This window comes from Oncorhynchus mykiss, chromosome 28, assembly GCF_013265735.2.
Source record: "Oncorhynchus mykiss isolate Arlee chromosome 28, USDA_OmykA_1.1, whole genome shotgun sequence".
Lineage (NCBI taxonomy): Eukaryota > Metazoa > Chordata > Actinopteri > Salmoniformes > Salmonidae > Oncorhynchus > Oncorhynchus mykiss.
The window spans coordinates 21,900,623-21,920,632 of NC_048592.1; the positions used below are offsets into that span (position 1 = coordinate 21,900,623).

At 42.5% G+C, this 20,010-nt stretch overlaps 1 protein-coding gene across 2 annotated transcripts in view; it reads left to right on the forward strand.

Moving 5' to 3' along the window:
- Positions 1-20,010, forward strand: part of tnn (tenascin N) — a 38,394-nt gene that overhangs the window by 9,148 nt on the left and 9,236 nt on the right. For both annotated transcript variants that reach the window (XM_021589500.2, XM_021589499.2), the window contains exons 2-10: positions 1,431-1,856; positions 2,073-2,444; positions 6,609-6,872; positions 7,686-7,868; positions 8,156-8,245; positions 15,249-15,512; positions 16,791-17,054; positions 17,963-18,226; positions 19,217-19,480. In XM_021589500.2, coding sequence (XP_021445175.2) covers positions 1,433-1,856; positions 2,073-2,444; positions 6,609-6,872; positions 7,686-7,868; positions 8,156-8,245; positions 15,249-15,512; positions 16,791-17,054; positions 17,963-18,226; positions 19,217-19,480 — 2,389 coding nt within the window. In that variant the 5' untranslated portion in view covers positions 1,431-1,432. The remainder of the gene's footprint in view (positions 1-1,430; positions 1,857-2,072; positions 2,445-6,608; positions 6,873-7,685; positions 7,869-8,155; positions 8,246-15,248; positions 15,513-16,790; positions 17,055-17,962; positions 18,227-19,216; positions 19,481-20,010) is intronic.

Sequence of the window (20,010 nt, forward strand, 5' to 3'; positions counted from 1 at the left end):
CATACACAGGGATTCCAAAAAAGTAACAGTACAGACAGGGAAAAGGCTAATATCGTAGTCCGGGAGATCAGGCAAGAGGTTGATGACAGGAAATCTGATACAGGTAGGGAATAGGCAAAAAGGCAAAAAAAAAAAAAAAAATAGGCAAAAAGGCATCGTTAGTGAGGATTGCCAAAAACTACGATACACGTGAGGACTAACACAGAAATAAACAGAGCTTCGAATAGTATATGTACAAAACAAACATACCTCACAATGATGGGGTGCAAAGAACTGAACTAAATACTGTATGTAAATGGAATACAGGCGTGTGAACAGGTGATCAGAATTCAGGTGATTGGGATCTGGAGAGTGAGCTGCGTTCAGGGGATCTATGTGTTGGAGAGTGTGAGCTGGAAAGTGGGCTGGAAAGTGAGCTGCGTTCATGGGATCTATGTATTTGAAAGTGTGAGTTGGAAGCAGACGTTACAGATCTCAAATCCAAAATGCTGAATTCTAGAGACAGATATAAAGTTTTAGCTTTACTGGTCAAATAAATATGTAGGGGAGTGCACATACTATATACAGTATCTATGCTCAGGTTAAATTAGCCTAGTATTTGTTCATGGTTGAGTCATTTCTCTTCTTCGATAGTCTTACATTGTTTGCTCCAAATGAACTATCCCTTTAGTGTTTTTGCACTTCATGCATATTCCATTGTCCAATCACCATTTCTTTAAAAGTAACCCAAGCTTTTTATTAAGCTTGTATGCTATTACTGTGCAGATTTTCCAGTTGTCAAGCACCATGGCCTCTCTTTCTGTGTAGAGCAGAGCAGACAGTCACTTCATTTTGGTTTTCAGTTTCCACAGACCACACAAGTTCAGACCTCAACTATAAGTTCTACACTACCAATTTTCAAATGACTGTGTGCCAAAGAGGCAGTGGTTAAATCTAACATGCTTGAGAAAGAGGTCACTTATATTCACTCTAAAGGTTTGAACCAAGTCGTTTCAAAAATATATTTGGCCCGTTATTTTGATATCATAGCCTATAATTTCTCTTTCCGAGAAAGTCAAAAAGCTGGATGACATCACTGTCAACATGACATAATTTGGAAGACAGGGTTCCATGCTCCTTGAAGCCCTTATGGCTGGATGAGCACAATTCATGGTTAGGAACATGGGATAAAAACGTGCTTAGTTGGAGTGATGACTGCTGGCTTTCTGCTGAAAATTACGACATTGTTCATGTCCCTTTTGTAAAACATAGGCTGCCGGCACTATAATGAATGTGACTTCTTTAACATCAGCCTTTATCAACCTTGTAAAATAAAGTGATGTTCTCTCTGGAAAAAACCTTAATAGATCAAAAAGGTGCCAAGGGCTCTGTGTGTATGTCAAGAGTGTAATATCAATTTCCCCAATTATTCTACTTATTTTTCCATCTAGCCATGACTACTAGACTTCACTGGCTCTCAAGAGCCCTCTGCCTGATAGGCATACTGTGCACTGTCACCACCACATATGTGACAGAAGATTCTCCAGCCCCCGCTGAGAAAGGAGTCACCTTCAGCCACATCTATAAGATAGACCTGACCAAGAGCCCTGGCTGTAAATTGGCCTTGCAGACCATGCCTCACCAGCAGGACCAGGGGTTAGGTCTGCAAGAGCTGGAGGGGGGCCCTACTCTGGAGGGGGACAAGGACATAGTATTCAGGCACCAAATCAACCTCAAGACCTCAAAGTGTGACTGTGATGAGTCGGAGCGCTTCAAGTCTTTGCTGTACAGAGTCATCGGGCTGGAGGAGGAGGTGGAACACCTGAAGAGTCAGTGCTCCCAGGGCTTCTGTGGTGGCAAAGGTGGTGGAGCAGGAGGTACAGTACAGTTTATCACCATAAGATCTGACAGCGCATCTATATTCAATAGCTACAATATATCTGGAACTATTGAGGAACATAACCTAAGAAATCATTCAAAATTGGGAAACTGTTGTTTGAAAAATGATTGGTCTACAGACACTGACATTACAATTACAGTAAAGACTATTCAAATATCACATCATGTGATTTTTTTCTTCTAAATTTCCACAGGTGTGGACACTAGCTGTAGTGGCCATGGGACCTACCAGCACGACACCTGCAGCTGCCAATGTAACCCTGGCTGGGAAGGCCCAGACTGCTCCGTCTCCACCTGTCCTGATGAGTGCAACGACCATGGGCGCTGTGTGGATGGCAAGTGTGTGTGCCTTGCTGGCTACATGGGGAGTGACTGCAGCCAGCTGATGTGCCCAGGTGACTGCAACGATAAGGGATACTGCGTGGACGGGAAGTGTGTGTGCTTCAGCCACTTCACCGGCGAAGACTGCAGCGAACAGAAATGCAGTCCTGACTGCGTCCACGGTACCTGCGTGAATGGAATGTGTATCTGTGACGAGGGCTTCTTCGGGGATGACTGCTCTGCAGGTAAGGGCCCATATTCACAAAGTGTCTCAGAGTAGAAGTGCTGATCAAGGATAAGGTCATAATCAGGTCATAATGTCTTATTCATTATAATCTAAAAGGGAAACTGATCCAAGATCAGCACTCCTACTCTGAAATGGCCTAGGTCTACATTACAAACTCTACCTGTCGTTGATTCTGAGAACTGGAATGCAGAAAATATACAGAGAATGCATAACATCTACAGAGAATGTAGAACATATACAGAGAATGCATAACATCTACAGAGAATGTAGAACATCTACAGAGAATGTAGAACATCTACAGAGAATGTAGAACATCTACAGCTGTAGAGGCCTAAGGGTTCTGTAAAACACTTTAAACCTGACGTTAGGTATTGCAGTTATTTGACTATAAGTTATTAAAAAGCAGTTATTTGACTTAGGTGCAGAGAAGCAGAACATTTGCGGTCAAAACATTCTGACAGATGAATTTACTGCTTCCACACTTATGAAAGTGGAAGTAATTGCTGCAGCCTCAGGCCATGTCTGCCAATCAACTGTGTAATGATTTCACTTTGTTAAAACCAAGTTTGCCTTGTGCACAGACCTAGGGTTGCAGGTCAGCTATTCAAATCTAATTAAATCAAATTAATTTATATAGCCCTTCTTACATCAGCTGATATCTCAAAGTGCTGTACAGAAACCCAGCCTAAAACCCCAAACTGCAAGCAATGCAGGTGTAGAAGCACGGTGGCTAGGAAAAACTCCCTAGAAAGGCCAAAACCTAGGAAGAAACCTAGAGAGAAACCAGGCTATGAGGGGTGGCCAGTCCTCTTCTGGCTGTGCCGGGTGGAGATTATAACAGAACATGGCCAAGATGTTCAAATGTTCATAAATGACCAGCATGGTCAAATAATAATAATCACAGTAGTTGTCGAGGGTGCAACAAGTCATCATCTCAGGAGTAAATGTCAGTTGGCTTTTCATAGCCGATCATTAAGAGTATCTCTACTGCTCCTGCTGTCTCTAGAGAGTAGAAAACAGCAGGTCTGGGACAGGTAGCACGTCCGGTGAACAGGTCAGGGTTTCATAGACGCAGGCAGAACAGTTGAAACTGGAGCAGCAGCACGGCCAGGTGGACTGGGGACAGCAAGTAGTCATCATGCCAGGTACTCCTGAGGCATGGTCCTAGGGCTCAGGTCCTCCGAGAGAGAGTGAGAAAGAGAGAAAGAGAGAATTAGAGAGAGCATACTTAAATTCACACAGGACACCGGATAAGACAGGAGAAGTACTCCAGATATAACAGACTGACCCTAGCCCCCCGATATATAAACTACTGCTGCATAAATACTGGAGGCTGAGACAGGAGGGGTCAGAGACACTGTGGCCCCATCCGATGATACCCCCCGGACAGGGCCAAACAGGCAGGATGTAACCCCACCCACTTTGCCAAAGCAAAGCCCCCACACCACTAGAGGGGTATCTTCAAACACCAACTTACCATCCTGAGACAAGGCCGAATATAGCCCACAAAGATCTCCGCCACGGCACAACCCAAGGGGGGGGGGGGGCAACACATACAGGAAGATCACATCAGTGACTCAACCCACTCAAGTGACGCACCCCTCCTAGGGACGGCATGGAAGAGCACCAGTAAGCCAGTGACTCAGCCCCGGTAATAGGGTTAGAGGCAGAGAATCCCAGTGGAGAGAGGGGAACCGGCCAGGCAGAGACAGCAAGGGAGGTTCGTTGCTCCAGAGCCTTTCCGTTCACCTTCACACTCCTGGGCCAGACTACACTCAATCATATGACCTACTGAAGAGATGAGTCTTCAGTAAAGACTTAAAGATTGAGACCGAGTCTGCGTCTCTCACATGGGTAGGCAGACCATTCCATAAAAATGGAGCTCTGTAGGAGAAAGCCCTGCCTCCAGCTGTTTGCTTAGAAATTCTAGGGACAATTAGGAGGCCTGCGTCTTTTGACCGTAGCGTACATGTAGGTATGTACGGCAGGACCAAATCGGAAAGATAGGTAGGAGCAAGCCCATGTAATGCTTTGTAGGTTAGCAGTAAAACCTTGAAATCAGCCCTTGCCTTAACAGGAAGCCAGTGTAGGGAGGCTAGCACTTTTATGATAATTTTTTTTGGTTCTAGTCAGGATTCTAGCAACCGTATTTAGCACTAACTGAAGTTTATTTAGTGCTTTATCCAGGTAGCCGGAAAGTAGAGCATTGTAGAGCTATTGCAATCACTGAGATTCAGATTTTCAAGCAGTGCCGCAAGAGATATTTGGAGTTATAGCAAGTTTCATATAGGAACTGTTGATTTAACTCCAACAACAATGGGGACATGTGAAGGGGAAAGAGGGAGGCTATGTGAATTTATGAGTTGGATTTGGAGGACAAATATTATGAGTATGGGACAAAAGCTATAGTATACTGAGTCATTTTCTGTTTTGTGTGGAGGAGTGCATTTGAAGCTACGCTATATGGTAAATAGGGATCTTTTCCACAAACATTGGCATTTTAGAGTCCAGAAAATGATCAGACCTTGAGGTGCACTATCATGAATTCTATTTCTATTTCTAACCTCTATAACTCACTACTATGATTGTGTCTGGGATCAGAATGTGGGCCTTTGGAGATTTGGGGTGTTTATTTAATGATAAAGAACTCAGACACACATTTCAAATAAATCACCAAGAGAAAACCTAAAGGGTTTTATTGAGGGTATATTTTATTCTCCCCACAAAAGACCTTGGTGGATTTCTGTGGATTTCTAAATGCAAGATCACAGCCATACAGATGCTGCATGTGGATTTGGTCTGTTTTCCATGTACACTTCCTGAGTTGGCCCATAATGCTCTTTCCACCATGGCAGACTCAGTAAAAACAGGACCTTATATGAATCACTGAAAAGTGGGATCACTCACAGACAAATGGCAGTTACAAGCAGACTTGTTCATTCACATTTTTGCTTCACATTTCAGAATCACATTACATTCTCAAACGGGTGATCTTGAATATTATTTGCATTGTAATGATGTATGGTCACAGCACAACATGGAAACAGCTTCCCCACTTGTGTCTCGTATTAATTATGACACAGAGAACACTGGGCAGCACACGTTCAGCCCACTTGATGAAAAGCTTATTTACAGTTTTCTCCAAATGTTTTTAACACCAAACAGATTTTTCCTTGGTTCAGAACCTGCCACTGTAGATTTATGCTTCCCTTCTTTATGAAGTCCAAACATAATTTCTGTTAGGATATTAATTTTCTTCTTCAAAATATGCTTCCCCCATTAACAATTCCGTCAGGACACACATTTCCCTTCCTTTAGCTTTTTACAAATCTCTAGATGTTAATTTATTCGTCCCTCTGGCCTTTCTGAAATATTATTTAAGTGCAAAATTGTTACTGGCGGTGGCTGTAGAAAATGTCAGGAACAGGCATAATAACTGCCACTGTTTGAAAAGGCCCCTGCTGAAGAGAAAGCTTCCTGCCTTCATCATGTGGAACAATGTCCAAACCTGCTGTTCATTTTTTCCTGGTAAATGTGGTCTCCTGAGCACCCATTTCATATTTCCCCCAATGTACAGTTACGCTTTTTCTGTGCATGAATTTCTCAAATTCACCACCTAAGGTCGCCTGTGCATTTCCCTGTACCCGCAGGAATATCTTGGCGTGGAAAGTTTGCTCCGTACACAGTTGACTGGCCGTCTCCCTAGGCTCACTTTCATGTTATTGAAACGTTCCCCTATAGTCTCTGATTCGCCAGACCATATTTTCCACCATCTTAATTGAAGGATCCTGGCTAGATATAACACTGTAACCACAGAAAAGCAATATCTTTTCACCAATTTCCATCTCAGGTTTTTGAAAAACCACTAAAAGTTAAAAATGTTATTTTCCTTAAATCAGATATGTTATTTCTGTCAGAGTAACATCGAGTGAAGTGTGAAAAGAGTGAAAAAGAGAGAAAGCAATAACATAGCGACCTTAATACAATAGCTTCTGATCTCTTCAAGAGGGTTTGATCTCCTGGCATAACAGCTGACGTTTTGAACTGACAGGCCACCAGGTTTATCCTGGTTGGGGTTACCCCTCGAATTCATGAAAATAACATAGTGAGTAACAGAGTTTTGAGCTGTCCCTTAACCAACCATACCCATGTTCCCCCTTAGTGTTTGGCCCTAACGGCCTGCGTCTGGTCAGGGTGACTGATGTCTCGCTACTGGTAGAGTGGCAGGCGGTGAGAGCAGCAGAGTACTACGTCTTGACCTGGCACCCTGAGGGCAACGAGGCAGAGCTGGAGCAGGTCACCGTTCCCAACACAGAGACCTCCTACCTGATCACCGGTCTTAGGCCGGGGGTCACCTACGTAGTGCAGGTGCACGCTGTCATCAAGGAGATCCAGAGCGAGGGGGACAGGATAGAGGCGACCACAGGTAAAGATGTGAAGTGAACCACAGTATGTTTCTCACAGCATTGATTTGTACTTTGTCCTTTTCTCTCACAAGTGCAGCTGCTTTCGTTTGTAGTAAGTGGTTCTGGATGCCAATTTTAATTTTCTGTCATCACATATAATTCACTGTGTACCGTATGTACAGTTGACCCAAATAACCCTGAAGTCTGTTTGTACTAAACTATTCACTTAGTGATAGTTTGTTTACCATTAGGTTAAAGGTAATTACACTAGGCAGCCTAATTACAAGGAAATTAAGTCGTGGACACATTTTATGGAAATGAGGCTAGTTCACAGATGTGGCGAAGACAGGAACTGAGCACAGAGCCTTGGGCTGTGGGAAACATCTCAGTGCATGACATTCCTCTCTGGGCATGAGAAAAAGCCTGATCATCTGGCTATGACAAAGACTCTAGCCACACAAGACGCTTTAACTTCAAAACATTATCCCTTCCAAATGGTTTAAATCTTTTTCCCCCCTGAGAAAGAACATTTAAAGGACATTAGTCAGCCCCTTTCTGGTATTTAATTAGTTTTTCCTGTCCTTTAATGGGCTCGTATGCAAGATCACGTACAGGAAGAGCCTCACAGGAAACATGCTGTGGTTCTATACTTCAGTCATGACACTCTTTGGTAACCTACTGGGCCTGTCTTATAACTTGTCCCCAATCAAACCATACAACTAATAGATCATTATTGTGACATGAATGATTGTCAGCTTCGGTGTTGTATAAATACAATGGTTAAGTGTCACTATTTTGACATATTCTAATGAGACCATGTTGACCCTACACAGTGGTGTCTGGTATTGATGGTATCCGGGTATTGGGCCAGACTGAGGACTCTATCCAGGTGGACTGGCAGAACCCTGCAGCACCTCTGGACCACTTCAGACTAACCCATGCTAACCCTGACGGGCAGGAGGAGGAGCAGATCGTACCTATGAGTGCAGAGGCCAGGACCACCAACACCATCGTAGGTACGTCATTTAAACAAGGAGAACACTGTCTGGAATATTTTAAAATAGAATAGTACGTCATATTTTAAAACTGTTTCCTGTGTAACCATCTGTTTTAATGTTCTCCACCTCCCCTCACTTGAGCAGAACACTCATAACCCTTTGAGCATTCACAGATCATCCATTTTGTTTTCTATGTACATAAATGGCTATAATCATTGAATAGTGTTTAAATGTATTGTGGTAGATTAAGAACCTTGAACCACTGTGAGGTTTTGCAGCTTACTTTCTCTGTATGTGTTATACAGGACTGCAACCTGGCACTGAGTACCTCATCACAGTGCAAGGCATCAAAGGCACCATCGAGGGGAAAGCCTCCTTCGTCACCGGGGTCACAGGTGAATGCTGCTGATTCTAGACAACATGGGATATCTGGGGGTTTCAGGGAGTGGGGAGAACCTATGGCTGTGTACCAAATGGCACCCTGTTTCATGTATAGAATAGCCCTATGGGACCTGGTCAGAAACAAGTGCACATCATAGGGAATAGGGTGCCATTTGGGACACGGTTACCATATCCAACATCAGCCAGCTGTAACCACCCTCTGTAGCCCATTGGACCATAGTCTAACTCTAAATCCTTCCCAACTCTACTGTGGGAACAGCAGACAGGCACAGAATGTGCTATAAAGCATAGAATGATAACTGTACCCTGATATTTGGTCTTACTATAACAGACAATGATAATAGAATAATGACCGAAATGACAGTCTAATAATTATGGCTAGTGATTATGGGTCAGAAATGACAGTCTAATAATTATGGCTAGTGATTATGGATCAGAAATGACAGTCTAATAATTATGGCTAGTGATTATGGGTCAGAAATTACAGTTGAATAATTTGCACAGGTTCTAATAATTGAGGTAAGAGTGGTTAGCGCAAGAATGGAAGAGGCAAGTGGAAGGGGGAAAAAGTAAGGAACTTGTCTTTTGTCCCTGCATTAAAGACCAAAATTGGTTAAAGAAAATTGTGATGAATAAAAAAGTATACCAGTTTAACTTAAGGGCCCAAAAATTGACAGCTGTGCCGTATAGATTGTAAAATAGTTAGGAAGAGATTTTCAATGTACCGATTCCATGGCACATGGTTTATGAACTGACACACAAAACAACGGCAGATTAAAAACGTATCATTTAAAAAATACATGTATTATACACAATTCTTGCGACCACTAGAATATTATAAATATGGGGGATACAACCATCCCAGCTCTGCAGATTTTGCTGCGAAGAGACCGAATCATTAGATAATTTGTTTTGATACTGTTCATATGTAGCTTTTTGGTTGCAGGTTCAGGAATGACTGAAGAATTGCAACATTTACCTGGAGCTAACTCTGCAGATAACACTACTGGGGGATTTTAAAAGTCATCATCAATTGATCAATAACATAATAATATCTTTAGCAAAAATGTTTATCTTTAATTTACAATCTGTTGAAACTATGAGAATAGAAAGGTTCAGAACTTTTGTGAAACATCACAGCACAGTTGACACATTTTTGGCAAATTGAAATAAAAAATGGATGGTGTTAAGAGAGAGATGGGAGGGGTTGAGCGGAGCTGAAGGGTGGGATTCAAAACAACAAGATAACTCATGTCAAATATACTGTGTTCGTAAAATGTATAAACAGCACAGATACAAATATATGGCACTGGATGTTCTTCAGAGATAGATGGGAGGGGTTGATGGTAGCTGAAGGATGTTCTTCAGAGATAGATGGGAGGGGTTGATGGTAGCTGAAGGATGGGATTCAGAGATAGATGGGAGGGGTTGATGGTAGCTGAAGGATGGGATTCAGAGATAGATGGGAGGGGTTGATGGTAGCTGAAGGATGTTCTTCAGAGATAGATGGGAGGGGTTGATGGTAGCTGAAGGATGTTCTTCAGAGATAGATGGGAGGGGTTGATGGTAGCTGAAGGATGTTCTTCAGAGATAGATGGGAGGGGTTGATGGTAGCTGAAGGATGTTCTTCAGAGATAGATGGGAGGGGTTGATGGTAGCTGAAGGATGGGATTAAAAACAAACAAAAAAATAACTATTGTAAAATACATAGTGTCTGTAAAATATATACAGTATGTATAAACTGGAAGTAGAAACCTAAGTGTTGCTGTCTACTATTTTACTCCAAATAGGGTTGGGGGAAAATAATGAAGGAAAATATATTTTTTAAAAGCTGATCTACCTGAGCAATAGTCTCATGTAGCTCAGTTGGTAGGGAATGGTGCTTGCAATGCCAGGGTTTTGGGTTTGATTCCCATGGGGGACAAGTAGGAAAATATATGCACTCAATACAGTAAGTCACTGATAAGTCACTGATAGTCCATGATAAGTGCGCATGCTAAATGACTAAAATGGTAGTAGAACACATTGTGTAACAGCTTGATATTGTCACCAATGATCCGAGCCTTAAGGTGAGAATAGTCCATGATTTATGTAAGCCATCTGGTCCTTAAAGAATATTAACATGGGAATCCCTTATTTGGACTTCACAAGGATTCCGTTGAGTTGTTTGAGGATGAATTCATTAAGGATATTAACTTCTACAGCTGGTCCTATCCAACCTGTTACTTGCCTCCTAGTTGACTGACTGACTGGTCTACAATGGCAGCTTATCCAACTTGACCTGCTCCTTTTGTCAGGGTGATGTAGTGGTTCAAAAAGGAGAGCTCCCTGTCTCGTTACGCTGATGACGCTTTGTTTTCTCAACTCTCAGGCGACTTTTAATGGTTTTCATTTGGAGTTAACTCTGTAGCGCTCCCGTTTGATGGTTGTCAGGTGGCTTCCATGATCTCACACATGCTTCCCCTACAGAGCTAATCTTCACATGATTCACAGTGGCTTGTCCTAAACGTAAGGCTTATAGTGATTTTGTAATTCGGAACTCCTGAGTTCCCTTAGATAGGCATAAAATTAGTTCAAGATGAGTGTGTGGGGCGGTTGCTTTTAAAAGGGTCATCTATTACTGCTACTGCACGGTTTGTTCTCCTCAGAGCAATAAAGTCACACACGTAAAAGAAAATTAGGAAAAAACAAACATAATAGCAGTCACAAAGAGACAGTCTAATATGTCTGTGACTGTCTGTGAATATATGAGCCTCCTACTAACTGTACAGAGTATGAAACTGTATCCTGCGGGGCCGCCCCTGACAGCTCACATTACAGCATGGAAGCCTCAATTATAGGAGCATTTTCTTCTTCTCTCAGCAAGTTATACATTACAGAATGTTCTCTCACACAAGTGGCCGGTCCTCCACTTACAACAAGAGAGGAAAAGGGCTTTTCAATACCTCTCTCTTTCAGGACAGACTCAGTATTTATTTACTATGAAAATTGCAGCTAGAGTGCATTACACACACATTAAGTATTTGATACACTGCCGATTTAGCAGGTTTTCCTACTTACAAAGCATGTAGAGGTCTGTAATTTTTATCATAGGTACACTTCAACTGTGAGAGACGGAATCTAAAACAGAAATCCATAAAATCTCATTGTATGATTTTTAAGTAATTAATTTGCATTTTATTGCATGACATAAGTATTTGATCACCTACCAACCAGTAAGAAATCCGGCTCTCACAGACCTGTTAGTTTTTCTTTAAGAATCCCTCCTGTTCTCCACTCATTACCTGTATTAACTACACCTGTTTGAACTCGTTACCTGTATAAAAGACACCTGTCCACACACTCAATCAAACAGACTCCAACCTCTCCACAATGGCCAAGACCAGAGAGCTGTGTAAGGACATCAGAGATACAATTGTAGACCTGCACAAGGCTGGGATGGACTACAGGACAATAGGCAAGCAGCTTGGTGAGAAGGCAACAACTGTTGGCACAATTATTAGAAAATGGAAGAAGTTCAAGATGAGGGTCAATCACCCTCGGTCTGGGGCTCCATGCAAGATCTCACCTCGTGGGGCATCAATGATCATGAGGAAGGTGAGGGATCAGCCCAGAACTACATGGCAGGACCTGGTCAATGACCTGAAGAGAGCTGGGTCCACAGACTCAAGAAAACCTTTAGTAACACACTACGCCGTCATGGATTAAAATCCTGCAGCGCACACAAGGTCCCCCTGCTCAAGCCAGCGCATGTCCAGGCCCGTCTGAAGTTTGCCAATGACCATCTGGATGATCCAGAGGAGGAATGGGAGAAGGTCATGTGGTCTGATGAGACAAAAATAGAGCTTTTTGGTCTAAATTCAACTCACAGTGTTTGGAGGAAGAAGAAGGATGAGTACAACCCCAAGAACACCATGCCAACCGTGAAGCATGGAGGTGGAAACATAATTCTTTGGGGATGCTTTTCTGCACCGTATTGAGGGGAGGATGGATGGGGCCATGTATCGCGAGATCTTGGCCAACAACCTCCTTCCCCCAGTAAGAGCATTGAAGATGGGTCGTGGCTGTGGTCTTCTAGCACGACAACGACCCGAAACACACAGCCAGGGCAACTAAGGAGTGGCTCCGTAAGAAGCATCTCAAGGTCCTGGAGTGACCTAGCCAGTCTCCAGACCTGAACCCAATAGAAATTCTTTGGAGGGAGCTGAAAGTCTGTATTGCCCAGCGACAGCCACGAAACCTGAAGGATCTGGAGAAGGTCTGTAGGGAGGAGTGGGCCAAAAGCCCTGCTGCAGTGTGTGCAAACCTGGTCAAGAACTACAGGAAATGTATGATCTTTGTAATTGCAAACAAAGGTTTCTGTACCAAATATTAAGTTCTGCTTTTCTGATGTATCAAATACTTATGTCATGCAATAAAATGCAAATTAATTACTTAAAAATCATACAATGTGATTTGCTGGATTTTTGTTTTAGATTCCGTCTCTCACAGTTGAAGTGTACCTATGATAAAAATCACAGACCTCTACATGCTTTGTAAGTAGGAAAACCTGCAAAATCGGCAGTGTATCAAATACTTGTTCTCCCCACTGTATATACATATATATATTTATCAGACACTTTTATCCAAAGCAAATTACAGTCATGCGTGCATGCATTTTAAGCATGCAAATAATATCATGCCATTTTATTCAATGGCTACAAAGGGCTCTCTCTTCTACTGTGTGGTCATCATAAATCCTTATTTCACAGACAATGAAACAGTGGAGTACAGTGCTAGACCTTGACACGTTTCCCAGGGCGCAGTTAGGAGACATGAATTATAGCGAGCTATTACAGCATCTGAACAAGCCAAAATCGATTGAATCGCTACCTGTCATAGTGACCTGCCAGAGGATTGTAAGGCTAATAAACACAACATAGTTGTCTGCTGGTGTTACCTAATCAGATTCAATCAAGTTTACACAGGAGCGGTCGTATAACCAGAAGCAGCTGCATAGCTAGGTGAAAGCCAGGGAAAGTGTTTAGCCTTCATGCTATATGGTCCCTGGACTCGAAGGTCCTGTGGAGCTGTGGAGTACAGCCGGGCTGCAGTTGGTACGTACAGTAAGTGGAGGCGGACTCTGGCGCCCTTAGTCCTTATTCTTCAGAGTTATTCTGAGGTGCTGAAGTTACTAATCTCTTCTTCCCCTAATAAATATCTTCAGAAATAGTTATGAGCTGCTAATTTCAGTGTGGCTGGACTTTAGGTCTATACATACCTGTACATAGCCATGTACACTGCTGTTAAGAAAAATGGCACCCTTCTGATTGGGCCGGGACGATACCAGTATCGCGATACTCGTTAGTATCGTGGCAAGGAAACAAAACACGAAGCGGATTAAATCCTTTAGGAAAACAGCCCTTAATGTAGGAAACAAACATCATTATGTTGTCATCCAGATTCACATGTATTTATTTTCCAAGCTACAGTATTTATTTTATTTTACCTTTATTTAACCAGGTAGGCTAGTTGAGAACAAGTTCTCATTTGCAACTGCGACCTGGCCAAGATAAAGCGTAGCAATTCGACACATACAACAACACAGTTACACGTGGAATAAGGAAATAAAGTTAAGGAAAGTTAAGTTAAGGAAATAAATAGGCCACGGTGGCGAAGTATAGCACGCAATATTTTACATACCAAAGAGTTTGATCTGCTCCGGGTTTTCATTTTCGCCATGGAAAGAATATTGCGATACTGGTATCGTCCGGCCCTACCTTCTGACACAGCTCTCCCTTGGGCTCCTCGCGCACTCAACTTTCTGCCGTCACTGCCCGTTTAAGTAAGGCTATCGTGTAAATGCAGCTCGTTCCCCAGGCGGTAAGGCCTGTAAGGAGGCCTATGATGGAATAGCTGTTTTCCACATGGTAAACCACAACCAGTGTTTTGTAGTCTCCCACTCAGCCACTGTGGCGGCAGAACCTTGAGCTAACCCAATCCGTCATACGCCACGGCCTCGCCAGGCTGTCTTCAGCCTCTCCCACGGAAATAAAACACCTACCAAAGTGCTGATCTGTTCAAGCATGAACAACCATGCATTGCAGAGGATGATAAATCTGTAGCATGTGTGTCTGTCTGCATTTTTGTTTGATAAGTAAGAAAGATATTTCTGACAAGTGCTCCCTTTTGCAGGGAAATTAAGGTCTCAGCTTGGGACAACAGAGAAAAGGCTTAACTCGTACACTGTACACATGCTTTTCTCAAAGTCTACTGCTACTTTGTTAATTAACTTGTTGGCATTTTCTTGCAACTAATCTCTTTGAGCTTGACGAGCAATGTACCCACATGCAGTGGCAAAAAGACAACAGCTAAACCCTATATGTGGCTCCCATTCCCAGAACGTTGTCTTTGGATGCATCATTAATCAGTTTTCATGATGCGGATAGTGCGGTGACATAGAGCTGACCTTGGCGGAGTCATGGAGGAAAAGCCCAATGATGATTTCTTTTACATGTTTTCTCACTTCCTCTCTCTCTCTCTCTCTCTCTCTCTCTCTCTCTCTCTCTCTCTCTCTCTCTCTCTCTCTCTCTCTCTCTCTCTCTCTCTCTCTCTCTCTCTCTCTCTCAATGTCACGCTTTCCTTACTCCAGCGACCACCATTTAACTGCAACCCCATTCCCCTCACTCATCCTGCTCTGCTCTGTGCTCCGGTCTGGATCCCCCCTGTCAGTGTGCCCACATCCGCCATATTTATTCTCTGTCCTCTCATACCTTAAGCCCACTGACCTCCTCCTGTTTCCTCACAGAGAGATAGAGAGCCTGTCTGTGTTCGTCTTCCAGCCTGCTACTAGGACCTCTGTCTGCCCATAAGAATGTATTTTTCCACAGTTGAATGACCGACTTGAAAAAAAGTCAATGCTTCAATAGTGTTTTATAAACCATATGAGTGTCGGTATAGAAAATAAATATGCTTTACACAGCATCTCGCCTGCCTCCATCCTCATTATATCAACAGATCTTGACGCTCCTACGAACCTCTTGACCAAAGAAGTGACAGAGGACACTGCTACCGTGGAATGGCAGAAGGTACAAGCAGAGATCGACGGCTACATGATCAGCTACAGCTCTGCTGAGGGCTCCAGTGGGGAGATCACTGTGGGGGCAGACAGCAGCTCCTACAGGCTGACTGGGCTGAGGCCTGGAGTCATCTACACAGTCTACATCTGGGCTGTCAAGGGCTCCCGGGTCAGCAGGAAGAGCTCCACAGAAGCTGAGACAGGTAAACTGTTGTGACTGATAGCATAATAATTAAACAATTAAATCATTTAATAGTGATCACGTTGTTTTTGTTTCCGTTCTAGAAATAGTCTTAAGTGACGTCTGTCTTTATGTTTTGATTCTGATGGCTTATGGATGAATAGGAGAGATCTTCTCATCCTATGCTTTCTGTAGGTCCTTTGACAATCCTTTTCTTTTGGGCTATTGTGGATAGATCTTCGGGTATTTTCACTTTTTAAAGGATGTACTTTACACAATGGCAACATGGTAAAAAAAAACAACAACTGTTAGGCAGACTTTCACCCTCCGATCTTTTGTGCATATTTCTCTTCCTCACATCTTTGCCAAGAGGGACACTCTCACTCAGACCTGTACTGGGAAGCTATTTTAAGTAATTAGGGTAGATACTTCTTTTGACATGAGTTTAGCTTAGCCTAGCATTGTGGAACATGTTTGTGAGAATGTTTTGGCGACAACAGAGGAGATTTAACTCAAAGGGAACTAGCAAGTATTTTTTTTCTCATTTAATTCTCAAGTGCAATACCAGATGACGCCTGCCGCCAGGAAATAGAGACTATAGAAAAGCACTGCGTAGTAAATGTCCTCTTGGCTCTCACATCGCATAAATATCATCACCCAGTGCTACTGTACTTTCTAAATCAATGTATGTTTTCTCCCCCACAATTCCATTGATACCCAAAATTAACAATACGCTACATTAGGTTGTAGGTGACGTGGCGTTGTCTGGCCTTCAGGGACTGTTGGTGTGGGACATTGTGTTAATGGAAGCCTACAGCTGCCTAGTTATGGACACCTGTTTCAGTGAGAAAATGACTGAAACAGACATAGTACACTAACCTGTCCCATAAGTCAAATAACGGGATTCCACATGAATAGAAACATCCGAAAGGGGTGAAATACACGCACGGCCACGTCAGCAGGCAGCGCTCCCCCTGTTTCCTCTGCTGACTGGTTCGGGGAAGATGGGGCAGGGTAGGATTTCTGGATCAGCGAACGTAAATTAACTGTGATACCGGACTGTGGGAAGCTTTCTGCTCTCAAACAAGAGGCTAAATTGAGTCTTAAGTGGACACTGATATTTGATTTAAAAATGTCTGAAAATGTATTGGCGAAAGCCAAAAGCCGACACGCGTTGGTTTTACTTTGAAAAAGAAAGAAAGTAACATAATCCCGAACACATATAGCCTTTAGTGCCTGATACTTACATAGTATATACTGAAACTAATGTACCTACTTACTAATACTGATACCTTTTCAGATCTGGATGCTCCTGCTAACCTGTTGACCAGAGAAGTGACAGAGGACACAATGACAGTAACATGGGAAAAAGTCCAGGCTGAAATTGAAAGCTATGTGATCAGCTACACCTCTGCTGAGGGCTCCAGTGGGGAGATCCATGTGGGGGCAGACAGCAGCTCCTACAGGCTGACTGGGCTGAGGCCTGGAGTCATCTACACAGTCTACATCTGGGCTGTCAAGGGCTCCCGGGTCAGCAGGAAGAGCTCCACTGTAGCTGAGACAGGTCACAAACTTGTCTTGTAATTTAAAGGGTCAAAAAAACATGTGGATATCACAGGGGGCTGCTGAGTGGAGGACGGCTTATAATAATGTCTGGAGTGGAGTGAATAGAATGGCATCATGGAAATCATGAGTTTGATGTATTTGATACCATTGCAGTGATTCCTCTCCAGCCATTACCACAAGCCTGTCCTCCCCAATTAAGGTGTCACCAACCTCCTGTGGTGGATATGGCAGTTACTTAGAATAGGACACATTTGTAATAGATCTGGGACTATAAAAAGGAGTGTGTAGTACAACAAATTATCACTCAAACTTGTTTCACTCGTCCTTAGTCATACCTCAACTGACCATCACAGATAATTATGTTTTCAAACAATATGTTATACATAAAGGGACATTCCACTCCAAAATGTAGGCTTGTCAGATGTTTTTTAGACATAAAAAGAATGTCAAGATGAGTCCACATCCCACGCCATTGGTTGCGTAGATCCAGCAAGTTACATTCCTGAACCCCAAATTAAAAGAAAAGATAAGCACTGCAAAGCTGGAAATTACATGGTGCTTATCTTTCCTAGTCATTTAGAGGTTTGTCATATAGCTAGAACTACAAAACTGATGGCCTGGGATGGGAACCTATCTCAACAGAAGACCACTTTTGAGGTCTAAAAACACAAGACAAAATCTGATTTTGGAGAATAATTCCTCAAATATAAGACTGTAAATTGTATGCAAAATACTTGTGATACTTCTAAACAAATCTTTACTAGAGAAATATTTTGCCTGTCACAAAAGTCCTTTTTTTTTGCACTTGTGAAAATGTGCAACATAACATTATTTCTCCTAGAGGGAAAAAAAATAACAGCATGGAACACTAATATGATATTAACCCATTTACTAATGTCTCTCCAGATCTGGATGCTCCTACTAACCTCTTGACCAGAGAAGTGACCGAGGATACAGCCGATGTGTCGTGGGACAGACCTCTAGCGGACATCGACGGCTACAGGATCAGCTACAGCTCTGCTGAGGGCTCCAGTGGGGAGATCCCTGTGGGGGCAGACAGCAGCTCCTACAGGCTGACTGGGCTGAGGCCTGGAGTCATCTACACAGTCTACATCTGGGCTGTCAAGGGCTCCCGGGTCAGCAGGAAGAGCTCCACTGTAGCTGAAACAGGTCACTAACTAGTCTCATACTTTTTGAGTGTGAGGGGTGAGATCCCACACACTGTAGAGATGTTAGTTTAGGGTTTGTCTTTGTTCTAGTTTCCATACCTGTAGGTAGGTAGAACTGAGGTCTGAGCAGACAGTTTACAGTTTCTGCTCCTTTTTATAACCTGTAGGGAACACAATATATGATCTATACTTGTCATGTAGGTTTGTTACTTATGGGTGGCACAAATTGGGATATGGGGAAGTGGAATGTGCAGGGTATATGCAAATGAAATACTGTAGTATAATATTTAAGTTATAATGCCAGAGAAGCCGATGTTTGGAGGATATATTACCACGGGTGTTGTTACCCCTAAGTTGAAGTCGTGTAATACTATAGTAATTACTTTAGTGTTTTTGAGGACTGTAGTGTTTTATTGACATTACTGTAGTATTTACTGTAGTTTTGTGGTGTGTAGTATACTGTATTATTTACTACATTATTCTCCAAAATTATATAGTAAGTACTACAAATGACCAAGGGATACTACATTGTGTAGTATAATATGCTACAGTATATTACAGTTCACTACAGAATTCCATTGTATATAATGTAGTATTCTATAGTAAACTGTAGTATTTGTTCATGTCCAACTACATGTCTAAATTCAAAATTTATGAAAAATAAAATAACTGTCTAAATTCATAATTTAAGATAGTGACTATATTTTGCATTCTTTTGGGATTTGGGATGAGGGCACATGGCTAGATCTACACAACAGATGGCAAGGCACATGGACTTATGTATCAATATTAGACCATTTATTTGGCCTGAAAACCTCTGACAAACTTTGATTTTGGTGTGTAGACTGTTCCTTTAAAGTCTCTCTTATACAATTACAGTGATTTACAGCTCTCTCAGGTATAGCAGGTCTTGAAACAGTAAGTCAATTAAATATCAAACTTCATGACATGACACAGAAGAGCATTAACCCTTATATCAATGGTTCTCCAGATCTGGATGCTCCTACTAACCTCTTGACCAGAGAAGTGACCGAGGATACAGCCGATGTGTCGTGGGACAGACCTCTAGCGGACATCGACGGCTACGTGATCAGCTACAGCTCTGCTGAGGGCTCCAGTGGGGAGATCACTGTGGGGGCAGACAGCAGCTCCTACAGGCTGACTGGGCTGAGGCCTGGAGTCATCTACACAGTCTACATCTGGGCTGTCAAGGGCTCCCGGGTCAGCAGGAAGAGCTCCACTGTAGCTGAAACAGGTCACTAACTAGTCTCATACTTTTTGAGTGTGAGGGGTGAGATCCCACACACTGTAGAGATGTTTATGAGTCATCTTTGTTCAAGTTTCCATAACCTGTAGGTAGGTAGGACTGAGGTCTGAACAGACAGTTTACAGCTTCTGCTCCTTTTTATAACCTGTAGGGAACACAATATATGGTCTATACTTGTCATGTAAGTTTGTTACTTATGGGTGACACAAATTGGGATATGGGGGACTGGAATGGGCAATGTATTTGCAAAGGTAATACTGTAATTTAATATATTATATTAATTACTTTAGTGTTTTTGCGGAGTGTAGTGTTTTATTGACATTGCTGTAGTATTTACTGTAGTTTTGCAGTCTGTAATATACTGTTGTATTCACTATATTATTCTACAATATACTACAGAATTATATAGTAAGTACCACACATGACTGAGGGATACTACATTGTGTAGTACAATATACTACAGTATACTACAGAATTCTATAGTAAGTAATGTAGTATTCTATAGGAAACTGTAGTAT